At 41.2% G+C, this 20,182-nt stretch overlaps 1 protein-coding gene across 4 annotated transcripts in view; it reads left to right on the forward strand.

The window, feature by feature from the left end:
* Positions 1 to 20,182, forward strand: part of SORCS1 (sortilin related VPS10 domain containing receptor 1) — a 570,351-nt gene that overhangs the window by 531,479 nt on the left and 18,690 nt on the right. For all 4 annotated transcript variants that reach the window (XM_043476626.1, XM_043476628.1, XM_043476627.1 and 1 more), the window contains exons 23-24: positions 2,389 to 2,520; positions 12,179 to 12,278. In XM_043476626.1, coding sequence (XP_043332561.1) covers positions 2,389 to 2,520; positions 12,179 to 12,278 — 232 coding nt within the window. The remainder of the gene's footprint in view (positions 1 to 2,388; positions 2,521 to 12,178; positions 12,279 to 20,182) is intronic.

Genomic DNA, 20,182 nt, shown 5'->3' on the forward strand with positions numbered 1-20,182 from the left:
ACCAGCCCTGGTTCCTAGCTCCCCACCTTGGCTTTGAGATCAGTAAATATTCTCAGCCGCTTCCTTAAGTCCCAAAGAACACACCCTATTGCCAGGTGTCCCCTAATAAGCTCTATAAGAAGCTTGACTGGATGTCAACTTAATTGTAGTTTTCTTCCTATTCATTCTCTAATGAAATTCAATATGTAAATCAATTGCCTTTTTCCTCATCAACTGGGGTTTTTCTATTGATATTTTGCAATGGGATCTTTAATTGAAAGTCCTTCAGTAAATATTGTCGATGATAAGAATGAGTTTAGACATAATATTTGAGTTGAGCATCCTAGAGGGCTATAAAACAGTATGTTACCAGCTGGGACAGGAGCTGCTTTGTGTGTTAGGAGAAGGAAGACAGGAGAGCCCTGGTTAAGGACAGAGGCATCATGGTCAGACCAAGGTTCCAAACTGAGTGTCACCACTCGTTACTTAGATGGCATTGAGCCACTGCTGAGCTTTCCTCCGTCTACTGTCTGTCCTGTAGCAGAAATAGGGATGTGCCATCCAGATTCCCCTTACGGGAGATACAATTGTCTTATCTGCTGGGAGAGCTGTGGGCAGAGGTTTCAGCTGCCTTTCCCCCACACTGTGTTCCCTTCTGAGTGGCTCAAGTCCAGTGACGCTCTCAGCTCAACCTCAGGCAAATCTGAAGGGCTGTTCTCTTTCTCTTCAAGGTCATCTGAAGCTGCTGATGACCTTTATCATAGCTCGGCTTCTCCCTCTGCCCATTCTCGCTTCCTTGCCTTCACTCCTATAGCTGTTGATTCTAAGAATGTCCCCTAATAAACACCCTACAGGCTAAGCTCAGAGCCAGCTTCCTGGGGACTCGCAACCTGTGTCTTCACCTGCACAGAGAGATATAGTAATACTTGCTTCAAAGAGTGCTTGTGGGAGATTGCATTACATTTTATTAAGAAGTTCTTAGGACAATGCCAGACACATGATAAAGATCCAGTAAATGGAATTTCTTACTACTTCAAGAGAGATATAAAGGTATGTTTCAGAACCCAACAATCACCTAACTGGAAATCATGAACAATATACTGAAATGAATGGATTTTATGTTGTCCTAGAACTTCATGATGTTCTAGCAGCAAATGTATAGGAAAGATATTCAGGGGAAATACACAGAAACATTTCGAGAAAAGGCTGGAAATGTTGAGAAATTGTAGATGAGTCTATTCAGTTAAGCATAAGATGTCTGTGTGAGCTGTGGATAATTAGTGTAGGAAGGAAAGGTGGGACCATGTTGCTGAAGGCTTTGAATGTAAATCTAATCCAGTTGGCAGGGGTAATTTGTGCATGAATTTAGATGGGGACACATAATCTGAGTTAGACAGTGGGATAAATCTGGAAGTATTGGTAGTAGTCTGTTTCCTGGAGATGGGGAGGCTGTTATAAAGCTTGAGGGGAGAGAACACAGAGGCTGAATTGAGGTATTAACAAGGCAGGGGTGGGGGGTGGGGGATTTAAATAGGAAGGAACCAATGGGGTCATTTGTCAAGATCTCATAGGCTGATTAGATAGGATGTGGAAAGGAGGGTGTGGTATCATAGGTGAGATAAGGCTTCCTGCTGGGGTATTTGGGAAAAGAGTGCCTCCATTCATCCACATGCAGAATGAAGATTTTGGGGTAAATGTGAGGAGTTCTTGTATAACAACCAAATGACGGGATGCTAGCTGGATGTTCTGACTGGATGCTACAGAGAAAAGCTGAAATTGTAGCCAACTGAATTCTAGAACCATCTAGAAAGTAGGCTCAGTAAAGAGGAAGTTTTTGAGTGATGTGCATAATTTTAATAGAAGATTGAAGGGTAGCAGGGGGAAGGGCTAAGAGAGCTTCCTTAACTGATCATTAGAGTCGGATGCTGTGGAGAACTCAACAAACACCTGGAGGCTGTGGTCTGGGGCTTGCTGTTAGGTTAGGTGACAGAGGTACGCCTGGTGGATTTGGAGAGAACTCTAGTGGTTCAAGGAAGGAGGAAGCTAAGTTAGAAAGTGTTACAGCTCAAGGGGCAGAAGATAAGGCTCAGTGATGGCCTTCTCACTGACAGGGTCCACTTACTTTTACAAGGCAGGTACTACCATTATGCCACTTTTTAATTTGAGGGGATGCAAAGTGTTTAAGGTCTCATGGGGATAGAGTGGGGGACCAGACCTCAAAGTCTGGCTTGAACCCAGTTCTGGCCCTTGTATCCCTCCCCTACAAGTGCACCAGGACCCTGCTTTCACACCCTATCTCCACACCTGCGTGCCTTCTTACTGCACCACCCCCCAGCTCCCCACTGAACACGTGGATCCTTCTCATCAGCTCTCCCCCAGGACTCACATGTGCCTCTGTCTCTCCCTCAGGCCACCGGGGTTCCGGCCCAGCACATCTTGGTGGCAGTGCTGCCTGGCCTGCCCACCGCTGCCGAGCTCTTTGTCTTACCCCATCAGGACCCCACAGGAGAAAACAAAAGGTCAGCCGAGGACCTGGAGCAGGTGAGTCCCCAGGTGACGTCAGCTTCTCCCTCTCTGACCACGACCCTGCTAGTCCCTGACCAGGACAGCAGCTCTGGGGGTCCACACTTGGGAGTGAGGGCTCCAGCTGCCTGTGGACCCTCCCACTTTCCCATCCTCCCTGAAGAAACGTAATCTGGAGATTTAACTACAGCATCACCAGGAAACACATGCAAGAGTATGTATTGTCAGCAGTGGCTAAACCATTCAGGGTATATCCATCTACAGTGTTTACAGTAGACAAGATAAATCTGTGTGCTGTGCTGACATGGCAAACTGTCCAAGGTATTAGGTGGCAGGAAAAATGCAAGAGGCTGAACAATGTGTAAAAGTGGAATTGATTTATATTGCTTCACATACTTGCATCAAGAGAATCAAAGTGAAAGTAGTCACTCAGTTGTGTCTGGCTCTTTGCGACCCTATGGACTGTAGCCTGCCAGATTCCTCCGTCCATGGGATTTTCCAGGCAAGAATACTGGAATGGGTTGCCACTTTCTTCTCCAGGGGATCTTCCTGACTCAGGCATCAAACTCAGGTCTCCTGCATTGAAGGCAGACACCTTACTCTCTGAGCCGCCACAGAATCCTTGAGAATCAAATGGCATATCTTTTTAAAAAGGCACAACTTTTATACAAATCATGAGTCCTCTTTATCACACCAGTCTATGATGATTTGAGTTTATAATGAATGAGTAATTGATAATGAATGAATGTTTATAATGAATGAATGAGTTGACTCCAAGTACCTCCCCTGGCTATATGGGATTCACTTTCCTCATCTCCAGCACCTCTGGAGTATGAGTGTGTGTGTGTGTGTGTGTGTGAGAGAGAGAGAGAGAGAGAGACAGAGACAGAGGTTCTCTCTCTTCTGCTCCCTTAGAACTTTTTTCTCCCATTCTTCCTTTTAACTTCAGGGTATCCATCTCTGTAGTGAGGATTGGGCTTTCCAGGTGGTGCTAGTGGTAATGAACCTGCCTGCCAATGCAAGTAGATGTAAGAGACACGGATTCAATCCCTGGATTGGGAAGATCCCCCAGAGGAGGGCAACCCACTCCAGTATTCTTGGCTAGAGAATCCCACGGACAGAGGAGCTTTGGTGGGCTATGGTCCATATGGTCACCGAGAGTCAGACACGACTGAATCAACTTAACACACACACACAGTGAGGATTATTACTATGATGATGTCATTATTGCTGTTCTTATTCTTCACCTGGTCAGTTAAAATGACCAGTCTTGGTCTCACCCTGTTGGAAACTATATGACTTTGGTTTCTCAATGCTTTCTGACAGATATATTAAAAACAGGATTCCTCTCAGGCACTAAGTAAATATAAACTTTTTCTCCTTTTAGTACTTGGAGCTTTTCAGTTTACTTATAATTAACCCATAATCTAGTCCCTTGATCTCTAGTCTCCAAGATGACTTGAGAAACCTCCATCACAGCCTTGTTAACAACAACCCCAAATTACAACCTGGCCTACCTCCTAGTACACACCCACCTTTTAACAGTTGCTTTCTCAGTTGGCAGAAGACTCACATCTATATTTTTTTCCATGTGCAAATAACAAATAAAAGAGCTGTCAAGGAAAGCCCCAGTGAACCCCATCTCCTCATGAACTGCACTTGAACATCAGACAGTAGGGAACCCATCAACTTTGCATCTGACTTTCCTCAGCCCTCGCTTTCGGCTTCCTGTTATATTCTACAAATTATTCTCTGCACCTACAGTTCAGTGGGAGACAGAATGGAGTATTTCTTATCACCACACTGCTGATGAGACCAACAGGGGTGTAGATCCCTATCCTGGGCGTTTAGGTTGAAACATGTATATTTATGCCTTCTCTGGAAATCTTATGGCTTGCCCATGAAATCCAGAATATCATCTTCTCAATACAGAAGAGTCCAGGTTTAGAGCCAGCCAAGTTCCCAGGTACCACATCACCTGCACATCTCAATTCCCGATACTTTTCATTCTCTCTCTAAAATACAGTTTCTAGATGTTTATTTGAGAGAAAATGTAGAAAGAAGAGGCATGTGTTTTCTGAAACTTGGTTTACTCGTGTGAGTATATATATATATACTTGGTATGAGGGTATATCTTGCTCTAACTGTCTGTTTTCCATAGAGTTCTTCTTTCTCTTTATCTTGTCTGAGTGTCTTCTCCAGAGAGATTCTCAGATACCTGAGTGAGTGTTCCTGAGGCAGCCAAGTATCATGTACTGATGAGCCATTAATCAGAGACCCAACGGCAGCTGGCTTGGCTTGCTTGAAAGCTGTGGAACTTAACATTTTGTTCACATGTAGGGAGTTCAGATATGTTTTAGAAAGACCACAGGTTTGGAGAAATATAGACCAGGTTTCTAGTTTCAGCTCTTATATCCATTGCTTATATCTTATAGATGAGGAAAATTCAGAAAAGATCAATAATCCAGCCAAAATCACGTAATCAATAATACCTGCCTTGTGGGGTGTTTGAGAGATCATTAAAGAAATGATACAGCAAAGCCCTTGACCTATAGAGGTTACTCAATAAATGGTAAATAGATAATGGTTACATTTATGGACGTTTTGTGATAGGAGAGTACATGAGAAATGCAAAAAATATATAGAGGCATATTAAAGACTAGTATAGTCCAGGGCATGCATTGGCAGAAAGAAGATGGTGACAATAAGGAGAAAAAGATTAATGAATGAAATTACAGGAAAGAACAAAGATAGCAGGAAACAGAAAGAATGCACATGAATGAGTAAACTAGAGGGAAGATGACTCATCTAAGTTATCATGCAGATGGATGGCATTAAGGAAAAGCAGCGGAGTACCAAGGGAGATTGTAACTTTTGTTAAGGGAATTGCCAGTGTAGCAGCCTTATCCAGGAATGAAACTACTTTCAGTGACCAAACCCAGCATATGAGAAATCAGTGTCTTATGAAAACTATTATTACCCAATTAATAAGTACAGTAATGAAATCAATATGTAAACTAAGCCTTTGTCAAGAACCAGCAATACAGGTGCTGCCCACAGGGATCCTATAGTTATGATCCTAAGAGAGGTCCTTTAATTCTTCTCTCTGACTCAGTCACTTTGAAATTAATGAGTTCAGACCCCAACAGGGAGCTGTGAATTGCCTGAGGAGACACAACTCTTTAAGGAGAAGGGGATTCTAGTTCTGTTTCTGCAACTAACTCTCAAGTCTACTGGTCCCCTTGTTCCGTCATGCTGCCCATGTGGATTTGGGTACCACTTGACTTCTGCAAAGCCCCCAGATATCAAGGCTGCTGCCCCAGGAAATGAGCAACAGATGCTTTGCTTTGAGTTTTGTAGGGTTTTTTTTTTTTTTTTCTCCCTGATGAAATGAACATATATTCTGTTCAAACAAATTTCACTAGAAATTTGCAGTTACAAGCTTATTTAGTTGGGAAGTCCAGCTCAGGCATGGATAACTCAGAGAGAAAGTATCATCAGCTTACTCCCCATCTTCGTCTCTCCTCTCCTGATCTCTTGCTGTTGTGACCACATGAGAAGTCTGTCTGAGAATGAAGCCAGCACACAGGAAGACGAGAATGGCCCCCGGAGGCCCCAGTCTTTTATTTAGTCATCTTACCAATTCCATTCAAAAGATAGTACCTCTCCCCTGAGCACACCCCAAAAACCTAGGGTGATAATTCTCACAGGCTCGACTTCGGTAAAGTGGAGACGTCTCAACTAGCCTGGTAGTCAGAAGGCTAGGGCTCTGTCAGTGATAACTCAATGTGTCATACCCTCCCCAGGATCAGGAGTTAAGGGAGCCCCTCCTAAGTCAAATGGGCTGATAATAAAGAAGGACATGGGTCCTTAAAGAAAAATATGGGGAAGAGAGAAGGAACCAGAGGCAGGCAAAAGCAACTGACTTCCTTTGTCATAAATTACATAGAAATTGCAACTGAGGGCAAAGTAAAAACAACAACCAGGACCCCACTCCTTTAAAGGCTGCACTCTGAATTAGATGAAACTTGGGAAGAACTGGCTTTATTCTCTCTCTCAATACTCTGGCCCCTTTCTTGTAAAGTTACTGCACAGAATTCCCAGCAGGGGAAAAAGTGGGACCTGGCCAGGTGGATCCTGATGACTGGGAGGGCAGGGTCCCAGCAAAGGGCTCTTGGCTCTCCTCCCTTACTTCCTCTAACAGCATTCCCTGGGGAGGACAGATGCTAGCTTAGATCGAGTTATCTTGTCTGTGAAATAAATTGAAAATTCCTCGCAGTGAGAAGCCCTTGACCTTGTTATCTGGATAATGTTGCGCTGGGTTAATCAAGTGACCTCTGTCAGGGAGGGTTCCACCACTCTTGACTTCACATCTCCAGAGAGTGAGAAAAGGCTCACTTGCCCTTAGCTGGCCTCATCAGGGATAGACTCTCTTGCTACCTAAGGCCAGCTGCTCAGGTGTGGAGCATACCCCACCCTGCACCACTGTACTTGCCAGCTTCTCTCTGAGTCCTCAGAGGTGGGCAGATTTGTATCTGGCTTTCCTGGAAGGAGGAAGGACCATCAAGCTGTGTCTGTGATGCTGTGCTGGCGAGATAGGGAGCCTGCATGTTGTCTTGTTGAATCCTTAAAGGGCACAGACACATTTAAAAGGAACAGAATGACCATGGACAAAATGTCAACCACCAATAATGAATTTCCTCTTTAGTTGTTTGTGTTGTCATATACATTTGACAGGTGCAGAAACCAAAATCCAGGGAAAGGAAAAGTACCTCTGAAAGTGGAACAGGTTGTTGGCAATATTTTTAGAAGTTAAAGATTCATTGTGAAATGTAATAAATAATCTTAGGCCATTTTCGATATATTCAGTCTGCCCTGTCCAGATTTTTCAGAGAGAGAAACTGTAGAAACATTTTGAAGTTCACTTGGAAGGTCACTAAAACAGGAAGTTATAATTGAAAGAATAGGTAAGAGTTGTGCTGAAAGAATACAGCAAAAGGAGAAGGAGAGATATTTGGAGCTGGTGATGGGGAATTTAGGGAAAGGAAGTGAACTGGGACACATTATTTCTTCATTATGTCATCCAGGAAGAACTTCTTAGACACTGTAGTCAAGCTGATTCTCTGGTGCTAACAAATAACAGAATTGATAAGCAGAAGTCCTGTTTGGCTCCATTGCTTCTTCCATGTATTAACCCAGAAATCATGTTAATTGGGAAAGATCTTTCTCTGTTAATTCCAAAAGTAATGTCATTCAATTACTCGTTGAAGAGGCCTTAACCTAACAGGATCAGGCTTCACTATGTCCATTCCAAGGTAATCCCAGACAAGTCTCCTTCTAAACCTGGCACCAAAATGTTCCTTACGTTCAATAGGGTTTCCATCCCTCCTCACAACTTCAGATAAGCATTAGTTGTGTGATCCAATATAGCTTTGCTGTTGATAAATCTGCTAAAGCCCATATTGAAAAGAAAGAAAGAAAGTGAAGTCACTCAGTCGTGTCTGACTCTTTGCGACCCCATGGACTGTAGCCTGCTAGACTCCTCCATCCATGGGATTTTCCAGGCAAGAATACTGGAGTGGGTTGCCATTTCCTTCTCCAGGGGATCTTCTTGACCCAGGGATCAAACCCAGGTCTCCTGCACTGCAGACAGACTCTTTACCATCTGAGCCACCAGGGAAGCCCAAGCCCATTTTGAGTGTGTATTAATAGTTTCACTTTGTACCATTTCTTTGGGTGTCATGCTTCATAAATTACCACTGCTCTGTTGTCCTTAAGCTTCTCTTTCTTCGTGTTTCAGCATTTGACACTTCCATTCTCATGATCTGAGAGTCAATTTCTTCTGTTGGTTTCATTAAGCATTGTTTGGATGTTGAATGTGTTCTTTATGTGGTAGCGATCTATTGTGTTGACCAAACATCTCCAGCTCACCATTTCTGGGTACTGGTAGATTATACCCATGAGTCTCTTCTGTAAGCAGAGCCATGTGACTAATTCTGGCCAATGAAGTGGGAGCAGAAGTGATGAGTCACTTCCAAGCTGAAGTATTCAAATTTTGTCTCTGGAACCCAGAGAACTCTTTTTTCCCTTCCTCTGGTGGTGTGTACATCTGAGGGGGCTGATCTACCAGCCGATGTCCCTGTGTGACTATAATGAGCTCAGCATCACATCTACCTGCAGTGGATATGGAGCGTTAAGCAGAAAGCACACTTCCTTTGTTTCAAGTCCTCAAAACTGTAGCATCGTTACCTCAGCCTCACCCCTGTTCTGATTACCACACTCAAATTTCATGCTTGTGAAGACGCTGAGAAGTAGAATTGGTGTTTTCCACATACCTGGTCCCTTCCACAGCACCCTTTTGATAGCGTCTTTCCAAGTATTTGTATTGAGTTGCCCCTGTCTATTTAAGTGGCAGTTTAAATGAAGTGTGGGTTGCATTTGAATCACAGACATATTTCATCAAATAGGCAGACACGGAGAATAATAGATTTTTCTTTGCTCATGATTATTTAGCTGAAGCAGAATAGAAAATGGAGAGCCGCAGAAGAGGGGTCACAGTACAAAGGTAAATGAAATTTGCTAAGACGACACACTTGCACTGGACAAGAGAAAGAAAAGTGAACAGATTCGGCTTGCTCGAGGAGGACTGATCTCCCAGCAATTACAGACTGTTTCACTCGAGTCTTCATCATGCAAGCTTGTGTTCTTTCATTTAGGCTGTCACCACACTGCGCTAAAGTCGCAGTTCATTCTATTCCTTTCGTGGCCAAAGGCTCTCCCAAACATTATAAATTATATTAACTGTTGAATCGAATGTAGCAGTCCTGAGGCTACGGTTAGGAATTGCCTGTAGCTCAAATTGGTCAGATGACACGGCCCTGGTGTTGCAAATCATGTGCTTCACAGTTGGATGAGAAATAGAAGCATAGTTAATGATATGCTACAATTTTTTATCTCCTAAATGTGCTCAGCTGGACCTCCTCCTATATACTTTTTGTGTCTTTGTCAGCTGGCTCGAGGAAAATGTTTTTTATGGAAATGCCCTAAGATTAGGAGTCAAACAGAATGAAATTCTAGTCTCAATTCTTCAAATATTAACAGGATAAACTTAGGAGTGTCCTTTAGGCTTCATGTTGCTTTCAATGGAGCTATGTTGTCCTAGGGAAAAACATAGTGAGAAATATGTAACTTGCCAATAGAAAGTGTTCAATGCATAGATATTATACATTCTATATTGTATATATGAAAATATGTGTAATAATTCACAAATGATGAAAACAATACAGGATAAACGCTTCTCCAGGTGGCATGGAAAACATTCAAAATATTGTCAAAGTCTGTCAACAGTTTTGTACTTATTTACTTGCACAGAGAAATGCATGTTATCTAATTGAGCTCATTCTTGTATGCAGTGTAAATTTTATTTAGTTCTGTTTCTGTGCACAAGTTCTTTCGCACACCACAAAGTATGTTATCTTTTTTGTGTGTTCTTTGATGCAAGTGAAATCCATGAAATATACTTTCTCTGCTACCATTTTTGCATAGCCTGTTTAATTTTGTAAATGATACAGATAAAACCGATGAAGCACTGTTATAAACCAGAACAAATTTGGGAAGTTAATTGTTTTCTTCAAGGGACTCTCCTGGAGATTATAAATTAGAAGTATATTGTTCAGATGAACACTTTTCTGGTTTCTTATCTATAACTCTTTCTTGAGGAAGAAACATTGTCAGGGAGAAGAAATACGTATCATTTCAGCAAGTTGGAAGAGAGAAGTCTTTCTCATGCATATACACAGTCCCATTTTGTCCATGGGATGGACTCTGCAAAACAGGACAATTTCTTAATTACTTCTGATGTTTTCTTATTCAATTTAAAATATTTTTTCTGCAAATACAATTACATATGTATGCGCACATATGTATGCGTATGTATATAAGCATGTGTATGTACATAAGCATATTAATTTTATACATGATTATTTATTTTGTGTGTGTATATATATATATATATATGTACACATTTCTCTGTGTGTATGTTTATTTAAAAGCCAAGCCTTTCTGTTTAACCTCTACTAAAAATCCACCATCAAATTCTCAGAAAGGTCTTACTGATTGAATGATAAGAATAAGATAGAATAGGAACTTGCACAACTGTAACACTTTACAGAACACAGAGGAAACCCATTCTACACAATCTGTGTTAGAAATCCACTCTTCCTGTAAACCTTGAGCGTTCTGGAAGTTTCTCATTACCCAGGAAAAAGAGTAGCTTATGTAGAGAGAATAAAGCTGTTTCAACATAATTTTATCATAACCGGGTTTCCCTGCACAGTCTGCTAAGTGGAAATATTTGAGAGGCTGAGCTTGCACTGGACCCCAGGTGCGTGACTTGGGTCACAGGTCACTGACCGTCATCCCACATTCTTGTTGTTAAGCAGAGAAGTTCATCTGCAGGGCAGGTCAAGTCCATCACTGAACAGGGACCTCTTCAAGAGACTCTGCTTGAAAACAAAGCTGTCAGGCCCTGCTTAATTGATAAAAGGATCAAAGGTGTCATTTTGGCAACTCAGTGGACTGAGTGAAAGCCCATAAATATAAAAAGAAAAATAATTTAAGAATTTAACTAGCAGAACGATATTCAGAAAGCATCTAACTAGACTTAAATAGCATATGAAATAGAACATTACATTGATGCTTAGAACATTAAAAAAGAGGCAAGGAGACCAGATAATAGGAGTGTGGTTTTTTCTGATAGCTTTTCACAGGTTATTCAAAAGGATGAGTTAAACAGCAGATTGATCTGTTTTTTTTTTTTTTACTTTAAACACATGAACAGAGTTTTACCTTGTCTAGAAAATCTTGCCTTTTACTGTTGCTACCTAAAACAGGGTCCTTTGTCACTTGTTGGGGTTAAATGTTTCATGGCCCAGAATTCTGTGGGTCTGCCCAGTACAGATGCATCAGCCTGAGGAGTGATTTTCGGTTCATAGCATGAAACAAGAGTCAGCCAACACGTTAAGCTGTGGTTATGCTTTGTTTCAAATGTATGATTTATTGTATATTTGAAATAAATACATACAGGGAAGCCTGGCCTGCTACAGTTCATGGGGGCTCTCAGAGTCGGACATGACTTAGCAACTGAACTACAACATCATAAGTTATTATTTTAGTAGAACAATATTTATCATCAACAAATACCCATGAACTACCTATTCTTGGAAAGTTGGGTAAGAGGAGGGAAGCAAAATAAGGAATAAGATGGAGTTTACTATCAAGAAGTAAAATAAATGGGTCTGAATCTCATCAGAATTTGTAAATTCTACATATTTGCTTCTTTTAAGTCCTTGTGTATAACAAATGCACTCTCAAAGAAACCCAGGGTGATTTTTTTAAAACTAATACCTGGGTAATTTTTTAAGAGTAGAAATGATCTGATTTCCTAATTGTTTGTCCTATTTCATAGCAATTCGGATATAAAGTCAAGCCATGCTTAGATAATAATTCTATCTGCATATTCTGGACTAAAAACTTAAAATCATATACAACTCACTTATATCACTCCCAGGTGTGGTATCAGGATGCCTTGATCAGCATGGTAAATACTGCTCAGCACGTTTGTATGTAGTCGGTGTGACAACTTCAGCAGCACTCACTTTGGCTCTTTTCCTTTCAGATATCAGAACTGCTGATTCACAAGCTCAACCAAAACTCGGTGCACTTTGAGCTGAAGCCGGGGGTCCAAGTCCTTGTCCACGCAGCCCACTTAACAGCAGGTCAGTGTTCACATCCCTTGGTTCTGGCTAGTGACTCTGGCAGAAGGGGATCCCAATTTGTTTCAGCTAAACAAGACTAACTGGTGCCCCTGCTGATCAGAAATAGGGCTTCATTCTTTGGAGGTTCTCTTGCTTATCTTTTTTTTTTTTTTTTTTGCCTTAATGGGAACTGGCAAGGCAAGAGAAAAAGGTGATTTTCCTGCCTGGTTCCTGGCAAAAACCATCAGTGAATCACTTAAAATTCCCTCAAATAATAGCATATGTCATCTTACAGAAATCTTAAAAATAAAAATAAAGTTAACTTTACAAGTAATATTTTTTTCTGGTCTTTCTGCAAGACTTTATTTTTAAATCATTCATGCTATGAAGAATTTTCTTTCAGTTTGGGATAACAAGGCACAACAGAAATAGCTGGGACTTAGGAGCTGTCCTGGGCCATATCCAGGAGCTGAACCCCAGGTTGGTCTGTATCTTACAAATGAATGAATGTCATTCAACTTCTGTCTCTTCACTTGTAAAAGATGATGAGGAAAATATTCCTCCTAAGGCCATGTAGAAGTCTCAATAGTAATTCAGGTAGTTCCAAGTATATAGAAATAGATATTATTGTGCTATATTAATAATAAATTAACACTATGTATTGGGTCCTTATTTTTGCAGAGTTCTATGCTGGTGTTGCATAAAGGCCAGTAGGCAATGGCCTTTGCCTTCAGAAAGTATAATCTAGTTGTGGTGTTTCAGAGTTTGGTGGTGGCGTGTGGTGGTGGCACTTTGGGGTGGGGAAAGTGGGCAGTGGTGGGATCTCTGAACAAGTGAAATGCATAAATGCCTTTATAGAGAGGCAGTAGCACATTTCTGAGTGCTTGGATTTTGCAGTTTTGCAGCCAGACCACTGGTTTCAGTCTTGTTCCATCACTTACTTGGTGTATAGACTCTGAGAGAAGACTTCTCTATAGCATCTGTAACAATGGAATTGTGTGAAGGTCAAGTTAGTTTAGGTTACACACATAGGGTAATGCCTGGTACAGAGTCAGGTGTTATTTTTCCTTTTAGCCTTTTTTATTTTTAACAATCAAAGTTTTATGAGAAATTTAAAGCAGTGGTAAATTGAAGACAGTCAAAATGACACAGGAAAGCTTAATGGAGGAGGTGGTCTTTGGGTAGGACCTTGAAAGACGGATAGGATTGAACTGAAGAGAGTATTCCAAGCATAATCTTGGAATAATCAGGGAAGGAATGTGAGAGCCCTGAGGGCTGTGGGTATGCTGAATAAGTGGGGACAAGGAGCAGGTTTTTCCAATTCCATTCTCCGGTTTCCTAGAGGTTCCTAGAGGTGTGCTTAGGTCTAAAGGCAGCCAAGCAGGCTGCCTTTTCTACTTGGATTCCATATTTTTACTTTATTAAGATTTCATAAAATGTTTTTCCTTAAAAAAACCAAAACAAACAAAAAAAAACACTGACTTAAAAAACAAACATATAAAAGTCACTGTGCTAAGCATGGGACGTGGAGGTAGAAGGTGGAAATATGCCAGGCTGAGCTGTTTATTCTTCCTGTGGTGAACTCTGAGAAGCTGTGGAGACCTAGGAGTAGAGATGTGACTGATTCAGAGTGTCACTTGAGAAAGGTGACTCTTAGGAGCAAGGATTGAGTAGAGCTAGTTTGCTATTCTGCAGCAAATGGATGCAATCAGTTGCATCCATCAACAGACATTTATTGAGTTGCTGGCTACTCTGAGCCAAGAAGTGTTCTCAGCATGGGATAGAGCCTCTGCCTCCATGAAGATTCCATCAGTGGAGAAGGCTGGGCAGGTAGCACATTGACAAATGCCACTTTACAAATCATACTGAAGGTGAAAAGGTCCTGAAGAAAAAAAGAAAATATAAGAGAGTAGGAAGGGGCTTCCCCAGTGGCCCAGCGGTAAGGAATCTGCCTGCAATACAAGAGACAAAGGTTTGCTCCCTAGGTCAGAAAGATCCCCTGGAGCAGGAAATGGCAACCCACTCCAGTATTCTTGCCTGGAGAATCCCCATGGACAGAGGAGCCTGGCGGGCTACAGTCCCCGGGGGTCGCAAGAGTTGGGCATGGCTGAGCACGTGCACAGAGAATAGAAAACAACAACGAAGCACCTATGAGGGCAGCTTGTAAGCCTAAGGCCTGAACAAACTTACCTCAGAGCATTTGATGATCTCCTTGGCTGTTTCCTGTCGAGAAGATTGGCCTTTGGTCTTTGGTGAGCAGTGGTGGCATGTGGCAGTTACACGTAGTTGGTTAAACTGGAAAACAAAGTCCAGAAATATCCCTTGTCATCTGCCCAGTGGCCAAGCCACTGACGGTTGTTGTCATATCACACTCCAAAGATGGATTGATTTGTTTCCTAAATTTGAATCTTACTTTATATATTAGTTAAGGATGCCTTTCTGTGATGACATCTGGGATCCAGATTTAAAACAAAAAAAATAGGAATCCAAAAAGTGGGTAATGATCTGAAACTGCTTTGCCAGCGACTTGGCCTGGAAAATGGATACAGCAAAGGCACCCATGGATCCGTAGTTACATGGAGGAAAGACAGGTCATTCCTGATATCCAGGAAAAAATAATTCCACTGGTCTAAGTTCCAGCTGGCCAAGAGTAATGCAAAGTTGGGAAGATCTAGAAAATGTATCCAATTAATATTCATGCTTCATCCCATAGCTGGAGATTTGGGAAACAGTACTCAGATCCCTCAGAGGAGGGGCTGACGAAAGGGGAAAGGGAGTGTATTACTGGGAGCTTAGGTAAACATGCTGAGATTGGAAGGAGGATTGTACTCTGCAGGGTTGCCAAGGGAACAAAAGGAAACTGCAGTTTAAGGCAAAAGCCCAAACTTAGACTGGGCCATTTTGGAGAGAGTGAGAAAAGTATCTGGCTTCCAGTCATCCAGGCTTTCCCAGGTTCTGATATTATCTGTCATACACCTTTTGGCAGTGTAATTTGAAACCTGATTACCTGGCCTTTTGTGCTTCCTAGGATGACCAGAGTGAACGGAGACTTATATGTGGGTAATCAGCTCCGGTTTGAAGAATAAAAGAAGAGAATGGCAAGGGCTGACATAGTAATTGAGTCTTGGAAATTTTTGCTGTATTGATTTTAGCCATGTTGTCATAATAGTGTTAGGACAGGCAGTTCCAAGGGAGAGAGGTACAAAGTCACTCTCAGCCAGGCTTTCATATGCAGAAGGCAAGGCTTATGTTAAGGCTGGCACTCTTCAATGACTGTGATGAGGAAGTAGAATATAGGAGGGATCAGTTTTATGTTGGAGATTGTTCCTAAGTTAACTCTAACTACCTGATTTTTTTTTTCTAAACTATTAGAACAGAGGGTAGACTATGGTACAAAGACAGTGGAGGGAATTCTCTTTTCACACATAGAAAACTTGGCATGTTGGGTATGCGATCAGTTGGATTGAGGCAGTTGCCACCATTTGTTTAAATTGAAATTAACACATTCATATTGGGATGGCTAGGAAAAGAAAGCAGAAAAATATCCCGTTTCTTACCTGGGGGAAAGAAGACATGATGAGCAAGAGAATTTGATGCCGAACTTCCACCCAAGCTCCCTTCCCTTTCCTTTCATCCCCTCTGCAGGCAGGAGAAAACAAAAATAAAATACAATCTCAAAAAAGGGAAGAAGGACCACTGCTTGCAACATTTCATGTCTCATAAGCAGGATTGCTAATACCTTCCTAGGGACCATTCCAGCACGCCGATGCATACCATTAATTGCTTAGCAGATGTTCAACAGCCTTCTTTTAAAAATATCTGAGCCAGAGTATATTGCTGGTGGGAGAGGCAATGCATAATTTCGTTTGTCTCCAAGGAAAAAGAACTGTCTCCTTTCAGGAATTTACTAGCCGTGCTTTGTTTTTCAAATTCAGTTCCCTGTTTGCCTTTATGGGAACACAAGGTAAGCGTTCCCAGGTACCTGGATGTCATTAGAGACTGGATTGCGTTTGTTTCCCCCACATGTTCTGTTTGGGAATTCATTAACTTTGGTGTCTAAGTAAGCTAAACTTTTAACACAGCCCTTGTTTTGTTTTTAGCTCTACTTCAGTTTCTGTACAATTCCTCCTGGGGTCCTCACCGCTCCTGATAGCGATGTTCCTGAAACTCTCTGGAAGAAAGTAAAGATTTCAGATTGTGTGAGAATAAGAAGGGATGAGGAGCTGTTATCAAGCAGTTTGAGAGAGGGCCATGCCTTGAGAGGCTGTCTTTGGCTTTTAGGACCGCGTGGCAGCTGGTGCCATGTTTAGCAGACAGAGGGAGTATGACTCAGTCAAGCTGGGGGCTGGACTGGAAACACTGTTTTTTTGATAGAAATGTACCTTTGCTCCTGGTATTCCCAATTGGAACATTACTCCCCTTTCTCTAATTTTCTACATCTTCTAAGTGTCTTTGTATTTTAAGGTTCAGCTCAATGCTAACGTTTACATGTTGTCTTTCTGGAAACCTTTACCTGGATATCATCTATCCCTTGTCAGAACTCACATGGATGTTTTTAAGCTCTATCTGTCTGATCCTCATCATCTCTCCTGTTTAATGTCCTAAGGATACCGTTCACCATGTCTTTATAGTGTCTCTGTCATTGTATCTAGCACAGAAAATTGCACATATCATGTGTTCAGTAAAAACTGCTTTTACAAACAATTAGACACATAATTAATTTATAACCTGTAGTTCAGTTCAGATCAGTCACTCAGTCATGTCTGACTCTTTGCGACCCCTTGGACTGCAACACGCCAGGCTTCCCAGTCCATCACCAACTCCTGGAGCTTGCTCAGACTCATGTGCATCGAGTCAGTAATGCCATCCAACCATCTCATCCTCTGTCATCCCCTTCTCCTCCCACCTTCAATCTTTCCCAGCATCAGGTCTTTTCAAATGAGTCAGTTCTTCACATCAGGTGGCTGAAGTATTGGAGCTTCAGCTTCAGCATGAGTTTTTCCAATGAATATTCAGAACTGATTTCCTTTAGGATGGACTGGCTGGAACTCCTTGCAGTCCAAGGGACTCTCAAGAGTTTTCTCCAATAGCACAGTTAAAAGCATCAATTCTTTGGCACTCAGCTTTCATTATAGTCCAACTCTCACATCCATACATGACTACTGGAAAAATCATAGCTTGGACTAAATGGACCTTTCTTGGCAAAGTAATGTCTCTGCTTTTTATTTTTTTAATTATTTTTCCATTTATTTTTATTAGTTGGAGGCTAAATTCTTTACAATATTGTAGTGCTTTTTGCCATACATTGACATGAATCAGCCATGGATTTACATGTATTCCCCAACCTGATCCCCACTCCCACCTCCCTCCCCACCCCATCCCTCTGGGTCTTCCCAGTGTACCAGCCCCGAGCACTTGTCTCATGCATCCAACCTGGGCTGGTGATCTGTTTCACCCTTGATAATATACATGTTTCGATACTGTTCTCTCAAAACATCCCACCCTCACCTTCTCCCACAGAGTCCAAAAGTCTGTTCTGTACATCTGTGTCTCTTTTTCTGTTTTGCATATAGGGTTATCATTACCATCTTTCTAAATTCCATATATATGTGTTAGTATACTGTATTGGTCTTTATCTTTCTGGCTTACTTCACTCTGTATAATGGGCTCTAGTTTCATCCATCTCGTTAGAACTGATTCAAATGAATTCTTTTTGACGGCTGAGTAATATTCCATGGTGTATATGTACCACAGCTTCCTTATCCATTCATCTGCTGATGGGCATCTAGGTTGCTTCCATGTCCTGGCTATTTATAAACAGTGCTGCGATGAACATTGGGGTGCACATGTCTCTTTCAGATCTGGTTTCCTCGGTGTGTATGCCCAGAAGTGGGATTGCTGGGTCATATGGCAGTTCTATTTCCAGTTTTTAAGAAATCTCCACACTGTTCTCCATAGCGGCTGTACTAATTTGCATTCCCACCAACAGTGTAAGAGGGTTCCCTTTTCTGCACACCCTCTCCAGCATTTGTTGCTTGTAGACTTTTAGATAGCAGCCATCCTGACTGGCGTGTAATGGTACCTCATTGTGGTTTTGATTTCAATTTCTCTGATAATGAGTGATGCTGAGCATCTTTTCATGTGTTTGTTAGCCATCTATATGTCTTCTTTGGAGAAATGTCTGTTTAGTTCTTTGGCCCATTTTTTTGATTGGGTCATTTATTTTTCTGGAATTGAGCTGCAGGAGTTGCTTGTATATTTTTGAGATTAATCCTTTGTCTGTTGCTTCGTTTGCTATTATTTTCTCCCAATTTGAGGGCTATCTTTTCACCTTGCTTATAGTTTCCTTTGTTGTGCAAAAGCTTTTAAGTTTCACTAGGCCCCATTTGTTTATTTTTGCTTTTATTTCCAATATTCTGGGAGGTGGGTCATAGAGGATCTTGCTGTGATTTATGTCAGAGAGTGTTTTGCCTATGTTCTCCTCTAGGAGTTTTATAGTTTCTGGTCTTACATTTAGATCTTTAATCCATTTTGAGTTTATTTTTGTGTATGGTGTTAAAAGTGTTCTAGTTCCATTCTTTTACAAGTGGTTGACCAGTTTTCCCAGCACCACTTCTTAAAAAGGTTGTCTTTTTTCCATTGTGTATCCTTGCCTCCTTTGTCAAAGATAAGGTGTCCATAGGTTCGTGGATTTATCTCTGGGCTTTCTATTCTGTTCCATTGATCTATATTTCTGTCTTTGTGCGAGTACCACACTGTCTTGATGACTGTGGCTTTGTAGTATAGTCTGAAGTCAGGCAGGTTGATTCCTCCAGTTCCATTTTTCTTTCTCAAGATTGCTTTGGCTATTCGAGGTTTTTTGTATTTCCATACAAATTGTGAAATTATTTGTTCTAGTTCTGTGAAAAATACTGTTGGTAGCTTGATAGGGATTGCATTGAATCTATAGATTGCTTTGGGTAGTATAGTCATTTTGACAATATTGATTCTTCCAATCCATGAACACGGTATGTTTCTCCATCTGTTTGTGTCCTCTTTGATTTCTTTCATCATTGTTTTATAGTTTTCTATGTATAAGTCTTTCGTTTCTTTAGGTAGATTTACTCCTAAGTATTTTATTCTTTTTGTTGCAATGGTGAATGGTATTGCTTCCTTAATTTCTCTTTCTGTTTTCTCATTGTTAGTGTATAGGAATGCAAGGGATTTCTGTGTGTTAATTTTATATCCTGCAACTTTACTATATTCATTGATTAGCTCTAGTAATTTTCTTGTAGAGTCTTTAGGGTTTTCTATGTAGAGGATCATGTCATCTGCAAATAGTGAGTTTCACTTCTTCCTTTCCTATCTGGATTCCTTTTACTTCTTTTTCTGCTCTGATTGCTGTGGCCAAAACTTCCAACACTATGTTGAATAGTAGTGGTGAGAGTGGGCACCCTTGTCTTGTTCCTGATTTTAGGGGAAATGCTTTCAATTTTTCACCATTGAGGGTAATACTTGCTGTGGGTTTGTCATATATAGCTTTTATTATGTTGAGGTATGTTCCTTCTATTCCTGCTTTCTGCAGAGTTTTAATCATAAATGGATGTTAAATTTTGTCAAAGGCTTTTTCTGCATCTATTGAGATAATCATACGGTTTTTATCTCTCAATTTGTTAATGTGGTGTATTACATTGATTTATTTGCAGATATTAAAGAATCCTTGCATTCCTGGGATAAAGCCTACTTGGTCATGATGTATGATTTTTTTTAATATGTTGTTGGATTCTGTTTGCTAGAATTTTGTTAAGGATTTTTGCATCTATGTTCATCAGTGATATTGGCCTGTAGTTTTCTTTTTTTGTGGCATCTTTGTCTGGTTTTGGAATTAGGGTGATGGTGGCCTCGTAGAATGAGTTTGGAAGTTTACCTTCTTCTGCAATTTTCTG

The sequence above is a fragment of the Cervus canadensis genome, chromosome 8, assembly GCF_019320065.1.
Source record: "Cervus canadensis isolate Bull #8, Minnesota chromosome 8, ASM1932006v1, whole genome shotgun sequence".
NCBI lineage: Eukaryota > Metazoa > Chordata > Mammalia > Artiodactyla > Cervidae > Cervus > Cervus canadensis.